Source organism: Musa acuminata, unplaced genomic scaffold (assembly GCF_036884655.1).
Source record: "Musa acuminata AAA Group cultivar baxijiao unplaced genomic scaffold, Cavendish_Baxijiao_AAA HiC_scaffold_1137, whole genome shotgun sequence".
NCBI lineage: Eukaryota > Viridiplantae > Streptophyta > Magnoliopsida > Zingiberales > Musaceae > Musa > Musa acuminata.
The window spans coordinates 1,593,251-1,602,634 of record NW_027021349.1 but is presented as its reverse complement, the minus strand read 5'-3'; the positions used below and the strand labels follow the sequence as shown (position 1 = coordinate 1,602,634).

Below are 9,384 nucleotides of genomic sequence, written 5' to 3'. Positions count from 1 at the left end.
AATAATTCATGATTCCATTCAAACAAGTTTGAATACCCTCACATAATAATCTACTTATTAGTGTTAAAGGTCCTAATAATAAAAAAAATAATATTTACTTAGTCACAAATACATCTATAATAATTTACATTTTAAAATATCTTTACATCTAGAAAAACTCTACAGATGTGATGTGCCAATTCACACGTGGGGTCCACCAATTAAGCTTAGGCTTGTGAGAGAAGCAGAGTTGTGGGTTGTGGGACTCTCAGTTCATTTAAATCTTCGAATTTAGCTTACAATAACACACCGTTATCCCCTTTAACATATAATATTGCATAATTCCTATTTTGGGTCTCTCTATTTAGTAGCAAAATCTGATCAGTTGACCAACGGAGGTGGGGTACAAGAGTAATTATGTTAAAGTTTAGGGGCAGAAACTTCATAAAAAAGGGCTCCTTCAATTAGGGTAAAACAAAAAGGCAGGGAATCAAAGATTTATTCTTCATTTCAAATTCCCCCTAAATTCCGCGGCTCCTCAAGAACGAGGATCGAAGCCCCCTCCACAACGGTAACATTCCTCTCGCTCCGTATCCTCTTCGATTCGCTCTCGTTTGGGCCAATTGTATGTGGCTTCATTGCTCATCCCCCCTCTCCACTCCCTGTCTTCTTCGTGATTCGAAGCATCGTCTGACCGATTCGACCGAGGAGGAGGTAGCGGCTCTTGAGGTGCTTAGACGCGGTTCTTGGTGTTTTGGGGGCCGGGGTTTTCTTTTGAGTGCGTTTACTCCATGGGTTTTTCGCTTTGCCTTGGATGATGATTGTGCTCGTTTCCCTATCTTATTCGTCTCGGTGTTTCTTTTGAGTCCCCAATTGTGTGTGCTTTTTAGTTCTCGATTGAGCTCTGCCTGAGAAAATGTGGTTTCTGATGGCTTATAATATGGTGCTGAACGGACTCGCATGTTGGAGGACTGAGAGGGGTTTAATTTTGGTAATTTTTGGATTAATTGGATTTTTCTGCTCGTAAGCTCAGATCTTATTTGCAAATTCTAAAAAAAAAATCCGATCTATTATATTGGACTTTTCTCCCATCACTATAATCCCTCCTCTGGGTATCTGAGCTCTACTGTAAATTATAGTTTTGTGGAAGGTTCCTTCTGCCCCTTATGATCTGTATATATCCCTTTTCGGCCCTTTTTTCTTCTAGGTAGGACACTCCCGCACGCAATTTGGAAAATACCAATCTTCTTGGTAATTTTCCTAAGCTAGGCTTTTTATTCTTCGATGGGATTCTTCGATCAATTCTCTTCGCCTTTCTTCTTTGCCGAGACCAAATTAAGTAGTAGCCATGCTTTTGGCATGTAAGATTCTTCATTTGAAATTTGATTGTGGGGTCTAGACTTGGAGCTTATTTTAATGCTTGAAGATTTAATTTTTTTTTTCTTCTTTCAGCCAGGAATTTTGAGGTTCACTAACTTGGAGCATTTGTCTATATATACTTGGAAGTTTTCATGTTATGAGAAGCCATATAGTGCTTTAAGATGAGAAGGTTCTTTTCACTAAGATCGTCTACATCTAATAGTGGAAATAGCAACACAGCTGCTCCTGCACCAAACAACCAAAAGAAGAATGTGAAAGTTCCAGCTTGCGATGGTGTTCCTAATGCCTCTCAATCTCCCAAGGAAACTGTTCTTAAACCGTGCAACCGGTACCTGGATGATGAGGATTCACTCAAGTCACTTGATCATCGACGGAGCCTCTCATTTTCCTCTGCCACCACCAACTATGGTATGGAAGAAAAATTCTTGAGTGACTTCAGCAGATCACCATCCAACTGTCGCAACACACTAAATCATGTTGACAACTGTCCTATTCAGTAAGTTCTTAGTCGTGCGACCAATTCTTGTCATGCCACTTATCCTAAAGGTTCTCAATTTTCTATAAGTTGGTGGCTTAAGACGACTTTAAACATTAGCATTTTATGCTCTATACTAAACCTTTTTTCTTGAGTTCATTGCTCTTCCGCTTTTGTACGTTTATTTTGATTCCATTCATTTTGATTCTTAAATAATATGACTGACATTTGGTGTTAATTGAGATTATAATTTGGTTGGCTTGAATAGATTTTCTAAATTAAGAACATGCATAAGCTGCTTGATGCCCATTCGCCTTATCACCAGTTCCATGGTAAATGTGCTTCTAATATCCTAATGTTGATCCACATGCTACATATTCTACTTTATGTCTTACTCCTGGATGAACACATTGACTTGTGGATAAAAGATTATTTTAATTTTTTTATTTTTAAACTGATGTTATCTTGACCGACTGTTTTACATTTCTTTGGTACAACATGCTAATCAGCTCCAACATTTTGCACTTTCTTTACTGACTGTATTCATGAGTATGATTCATACGTTGTATCCGTTAGTATCACAACATATTTCTCACTTGATTGATGCTCAGCTATATTCATATATTCTTGAGTATGACTATATTCATGGCAATAGCTGTCAAGTTTCAGTAAATAATCATGTACATTGTGGAGAGTTTCCTTTTTATTTTCTTGGCAAACAAGGCATCTAATATTTTAATCTTATTCTGGTAGATTGTATATATCAGTTACTGATTGTATGAAGTTCTGATATTGGCAACTTAATTAAGTTCTGCGGTCCCAACAGTTTTTAGCTGATGTGGCTGCCATTTTCAATTCATCTTCAGTTACACTTAAGCTGCTGTCTAATATCATATTCTTGCTTGCTACCAGCTGTCAATCGTCAACACCAGAAAGAGCTTCGAGAAAAAAGAGAGGAGATCTGGCTGCCATCCAATATACACGTGATGTAGAGTTTGATTCTTCAGGCTCAAGAGAAAATTGTTCATCAGGAAATTCATCATGCGGTTCCCCTGTTCCATTAAGATGCAGAGCAAGTCATATGAGTACTTCAAACAAAACTGAATTTCATGATTTCTACATTGATGGAGAGCCTCGAGTTAAATTCAATCAAGATCATACTAGCCACTCATCCGGCACTGAAGTCGATGGCTGTTTAGCAGACAAAAATGTGCTCCCATGTCCGGTAAGGCCACCCAGAGTTCAGTACATGAAACCAATGCCACCTACCTACGATAAAGAAAACTTCAGGAGCTACTCATTTAGGGAGACAAATCATCTCCAACGTTGTTCTACTCAAGATTGGGCAAAAGATGATATTAAGCTAGCATCCCCTTCCAGAAAGACAAGAAGAAATGCTGAGAAACTATTCCATGCATTTGCTGGAAAATTTTTAAAACCACAAGATTATGACTCTAGAACAACTACGACCATAGATGATGTTAATGATGATTTCTCTGATGCACAACCGTCCTTGACCTCAAATGGCTTTTCTGAAATGCATGAATCTGAGATTACTTCTTCCTGTGAAGATGTAAAGGATTGTTGCACAGAGGAACTAACTGGTTTTCAAAGACATAAATGCTCACTTAGAAATGCAATAATGGATGCTAATGTTGATAATATATTTAACACCAGGCTGCAGGAAGAAGAAACAAATGAGGAGTTACAAAGGAAGGTAAAAGAGTTGGAGGAGAAGCTCAAGCTCCTTTCTGAAGAAAACCCTGAAATGATGGAGTACAGGAGTAAAAGTTCAAACTTAACAGCAATGCTCAAAATTATTCAGAACATCAACGAAGACAGGAAAATTTTGGCACTTGAGCTCTCATCACAAATTAGATCCAGGCTTTCAGAGAGATTTTCAGCAAAAGAGATATTTAAACAGTCTAAGGCAGAATTGGATACTAGAACAAGGCGACTTGAGAAGGAGAAGAACGAGATACAATCGAGTTTAGAGAGAGAGTTGGACAGAAGGTCAAATGACTGGTCATTGAAGCTTGCTAAGTTTCAATCTGAAGAGCAGAGGCTACGTGAACGTGTAAGAGAACTTGCTGAGCAGAACGTGGCACTTCAAAGAGAGATTTCCTCACTCAAGGTTAATGAGGTAGAAGCTCAGGGCAGGATGCTGAACTCAGACAGGCAAATGAATGAGCTGACAGCTTGTTTGGAAGACGTGAGAACAAAGAACCATGATCTTCACCAGTCCTTATCCGAGTTGCAAGACAGATATAGTGGATCAGAAGAGGATCGAGATTGTCTCAGGAGATGCTACAAGGAAAAGGAGAAGGAGAATAAGGAACTGCAAGAAGTAGTTGTAAAGCTGCAAAGAGTATGCAGTGAACAAGAGAAATCAATTAGTGGATTGCGACGAGGATACAGTGATGATTTATGTAAGAAAGTAATAGAGGAAGGTGATAACATCAGTAGGTTACAAATGGAACAGTTACGATTAACAGGTGTCGAACAGATGCTGCGAAAGGAGGTTGAGTCCTGCAGGCTTGAAATGGAATCTCTTAGGCATGAAAACATCTCCCTCTTGGACCGTCTTCAAGGTACTCATAATGGTTATGGCCACTCATTTATCAAACTTGACCGACAACTCCATGCCCGAGTAGACCACTTGCAGACTCAGGGTTTGTCGCTGCTAGATAAGAATAGCTGCTATCTTGGTGATCTGTTAGAATTTATAAAACGCAGGTGGTATCAGCAGGACACTAGCATGGATTTTGATGGATTTTCAGTGGACGAGTACATTCTGAAGTATCAGAGTCTAAAGAGAGGGATTGAGAACTTCAGAAGAAACTTGCAAACTATATTGACAACATTAGATGAGAAGTCCAATCTAGACTCATTGCTATGTCATGTGCAAACTATAGAAGATGGTAAACCAAGGCAACTGAAGAGTCAGGTGTTAGAGGTAAATCTTGCTTCATATTCCCCAAATAAGATATTTGTTATCTTGATGATTTCTATTGTTGATACAAGCATTAATCTTTCTGAGTACAGTCAACGGACAATATATATGCTAATTTCCAAACAAGATATATGTTAATTTTCTTTTGCCATCCTTTGAATATTTACAAGAAATTTGGATCCTTGAAGGACTTTGCAAATGTGCAGTCTTAATTTATGTCGTCATGTTATGGTAGTAGTAATGGTAAAGCCAGGCTTGCCATTTCATTTGGACTGGTGCATATCGGCTGGAATTCACCGGTTCAGGTGTAAATTGGGATATGGACAGCCTCTTTTCAGGTGAATATGTAGCTTACTGCCTGGTAAGCCTATTGAATTGAGCTTATTGCTTGATTCTTTTTTATTTTTTATTAGGATCACATGATCCTCCAATGGTTTCCTCTCTTTTATGATTTCTGTCTCTAGTGCTCACCTCTCTCATGACAGCTGCCACTTCTCTCACCCATTGCTTGCACTGCCCACATTGTCAGCCCATCGATCCATCCAGATCTTCTCTAATTCTCCTCCTCTGTTGCCACCACCACCTCCTCCCCTCATCTTCTTTTTTCTCTTCCACTTCCCCCTCTTCTTCTCCTCCTCCCCTCGTCTTTCTCTTCCACCTCCCCACCTTCCCACCCCTCTCCCGCCCCGCCGCACCGCACCATCCCCCCCCCCCCCCGGCCTCCTCCCTTCTTCTCTCTCTTCCGCCTCCTCCTCTTGTCTTTCTCTTCTTCTCCCCCTTCTCCTCCTCCCCCTCCCTGAAAGCTCCTTATTGGTACCAAGGTACATACCATCGACCGACACAAGTCCAGTAGCCAATCTGCAAAGCATGTAGCTGTAATTATCGGATAGTACCTAATGGTTCAACTAGAACTTGAAACCTTGTAGAGTATATTTAGATCGACAACAGTTGGGTTGGCCCTTTCTATTATGTTCTTTTATTCCAGAACTGAATTGAACATCGGGTGTTTGTTCAAGTAGGAAAAAGTTAAACTGTTTGTATCCTAACTGCTTAATGAATAAAGGCTTGCATCAATGTTTCCAGAAGTTATTTCATTCACATTGTTCAGCATGTCATCTGTTGTCCACTTTTTATCTGTTCAGGATGAAATGTTGTTAAACCTGAGGGCAGAAGCCATACTATCGAGAGTATTGAAAGAGAATCTGTGCTCCAGAGAATTGGAATACGAGCAATTACAAGCTGACTTTGCAACTTCAGTTAGGGCTCGTGGCATCCTGCAAACTGCTAACCAGAGACTGCAAGATGAACTTTCTTGTCTTACCCATAAGATGAAGGACTTGGAACTTCAGGTGAATGTATACATGAAGGGCTTGCTTACATTTGTTTTCTAACTGTGTTTCTTTGATCATAGATTAGTACTAAATAATGCTTTACTGTTTGAATGTACTAGTGTATGAAATTATGTATTTCTACCTTCGTTTGCTTTATCCTAGACTAGTACTAAATAATTCTTTACTGTTTGGATGTACTAATGTATTAACTTTATGTAGTTTACTAAATCATAATGCATAGAAGATCTGATTGCTAATTTGGGTTACTTCTGTTTTTATTGCTTTTGAGTTTTGATGCATCATAAGTTGTCTTGATTATTTGAGATACCACTGCTCCGTTATTTTTCTCCATCAATTTAAATAATTGACCACCTTGAGAACATAAATGCTTCTAGCAATTATGTGAGGCCCATTAAAATCATTAGAAAAACCACTTAGCTTCTTTTTAAGTTTACTTGCTCTAGTGAAGTTACTGGAGAATCAACCTTTACTTGCATAAGCAGGTAGGCTTTATTTTTACAGATATTTTACTTGGTTGATGAGAGTGATGTCACAGAGTGCATTATCTGTGTTTCTTTTGAGTTTTTTATATTCTATTTTTCGGTGCTACATGGTCAAGTGAATATACTGGTTGGTGACCAGACCTGTGGAGCATTAATATTTAGTACCATATAATATACTACATCGATACAAGTTGGCAAGTGTCAGTATACCGGTTGGATCATTACAAACAAAAAGAGAGAGATAGGTGGTGGAGTTTTATAGTATAATGTCGGAAAGACAGCAATGCAGTGATACAAACAAGCAGTGGGGGCAGGAACGTGAAGGAGAAATGCTAGCAATGGAGGAGAGAAGTAGCGATAAAAAAAATAAAAAAGTACAGTGGGTCTATGGTTAAGCATTGATTAGCTTATCGCTCGATAAATCCAATGTATTAAGATACAATGTGATAAGCTTGGTTCCAAGGATTGGATCCGGCAAAATTGCTCAAATCACATACTGGTATCCATCAAATCAATAAAAAATGTCCTGTATCGATTGGTAGGGTTGGAACTTTAATCCTTGCTCTTATGTATATTTTCCCTCTCATGTAACTTCGATGTCGCAATGAGCACAATTTATGATTACATTTATCAATTCACTTGTCAACAAAATCTCAATGACTTCATGCCTTCAGGAGAACAAAGTTGCTTTAGTTCTAATGAGGTCTTGAGATTGGTAAGGCAGTTTGCTATCCTGCAGCTTGAGGGACATTGTAGATTTTTCTGTCAGTAAAAGTAGTTCACTGTGACTAGCTCAGGAACCAGCATTATGCAGTTGATGCTTCATAATTCTATTTTTTTTCTAAACTTGTGTCTTTTGATTTACTACTTTTTATTGACTTGGTACCTTGATGAATCACTTTTGCTTTTTTATGAACTTGACAATGATGAGGGTCATCAAAATAGCAGATACTGAAGAAGGATGAGACAATCTCTCAGCTCCATCAGGAGATGCAGTTTTCCATGAGGGATCTAACTTCTGTTCAGAGCGTACTCCAAAACGTCTCTCAGGAAAAGGAGCAAATGTGGGAGGAAGTGAAACAGTTGAGAAAGACTAACATGCTTCTGGAGAATGAGGTTAGTTGTCTCAGGAAGAAGATTGAGACTCTTGACGAAGACATACTTCTCAAGGAGGGCCAGATATCCATTCTGAAAGACAGCATGGAACAGTTCGTTCTAGAATGAGATGTTGAAGAATAAATCCGGTTTCCTGTAGGTACGGTTTTGTTATGTCTACTTTTTAAGATGCATATTTTGGATTTCATATCGTATTATGTCCATTCTTTGTATTTCTTTTTTCCGGTTTCTAATATTTAGCCAAATGCCATGTTCCCTTGTGAGGATTGATTTCAACTGGTAGGATCATTGAGATTGATACCAATTCATGTTTACTCAGGCTCCTTACAAACTTTATATATAAAAACAATTTGTAAAGAAGATCTTAATCAAATAGTTGTACTTTTGCGATAACCCAATGACGGTTACTCAAAATATATCCGCATTTAAGCTTTGCTCTTTGTTCTAATCATAATCCTTTTTTCCAGGTCTCCTTAATTTGTGTCTGGTTACTCTGATATTAAAAATAAATTCCTCCATCAAGCCCTACTTACACCTCATGACAGTCTTCATGTCTCTTGTCTGTGCTTTTCATTTCTCTGGTTTCCTCACCATGTCTTTTGTTCGGCCAAATGAGAACATCACATGACACTAGCGGTGGTTTATTTTTATCTTTGAAATTGTTCAATTTTCTGAAACGTCAACATGAGGCGTTCGAGTTTAAAATCAAATTACGATCTCATCACCTCCGCAATCTTTGTTATTTACGTATATTGTTTGCTATACTTGGGTGACGACGTTTGGATCCAGAACAAAACCAGGTTTCTGCAAATCTCAAAAGGGCTCCTTCACCATGATATAAAAATGCTTAACTCTTGTCGAGCCATAGATAATTGACTGTTATAAATAATTGACTGTCTGCACCGACGACCGGTCATTTGGTTGTGGTGCATTTTTATGAGATAAAGCTGTTTAGTGCTGATTGAATCTTTCTCTGCAGGTCGTATCTGGTTCACTCTTGTAGCACCAGCTTCCCATCATACTCTCAGTGAACCACCCTTTTGTGGTGGTAAATGGTTGTCAGTCGTGGTGTGCAACTTATTGTATCAACATCAGATAATTTTCATCTTCATTTGATTTTTCTTTTTCTTTTATCTCAATTGAATGATCTCATGTAAAGACTTAGCTTGGCTTTCTGCTTTTTTCTTTACAGAGGATACTGGAATCTTGTTGCTGTGTAGGAAATATAATACAGAGGATGTGGGTCATTTTGTTTGTTCTTCCTGAGAGTTTTTGTTCTTCCTGAGAGTTACATCTTGAATTTGACTCGCTGGAGTTATAGTCACTTAGCAGGCTATGATCTGAGTGAGTGTAACTTTATCAATTTCTACTAAACATGTTCTAAGATTATTAGTATTTTTTTTATTTTTAAAAATTTTATGATAAAAGAGAATTATCAAAATTAGAGATTTTATGAATATGTTTAAATGTTTAAGTGTAATTTGATCAGATTTCACTAATTCAACTCAAACTCTTCTACTAAAATAACTAACCATAATTTTAAGATGATTAGTATCAATCTTTTTTATAGAATTTTATGATAATTAATTATCAAAATTAAACATTTTTAATAAGTTTCATAATCCGAGACATGATTTTAAAATGATT

The 9,384-nt window shown here is 37.9% G+C and overlaps 1 protein-coding gene across 3 annotated transcripts; it reads left to right on the top strand.

Moving 5' to 3' along the window:
- The first annotated feature begins 482 nt into the window (after window positions 1-482).
- On the top strand, window positions 483-9,005 carry LOC135670935 (uncharacterized). Of its 3 annotated transcripts, none has more exons than XM_065178710.1 (6): window positions 483-550; window positions 1,432-1,855; window positions 2,747-4,790; window positions 5,930-6,136; window positions 7,570-7,876; window positions 8,717-9,005. In XM_065178710.1, exons 2-5 carry the CDS (start codon window positions 1,521-1,523, stop codon window positions 7,843-7,845), a joined length of 2,862 nt encoding a protein of 953 aa, XP_065034782.1. In that variant the 5' UTR covers window positions 483-550; window positions 1,432-1,520; the 3' UTR covers window positions 7,846-7,876; window positions 8,717-9,005. The 3 variants fall into 3 exon arrangements, with proteins under 3 accessions (XP_065034782.1, XP_065034781.1, XP_065034780.1); XM_065178709.1 differs by having other exon boundaries at window positions 513-693; XM_065178708.1 differs by having other exon boundaries at window positions 513-708.
- Window positions 9,006-9,384: the final 379 nt, after the last annotated feature.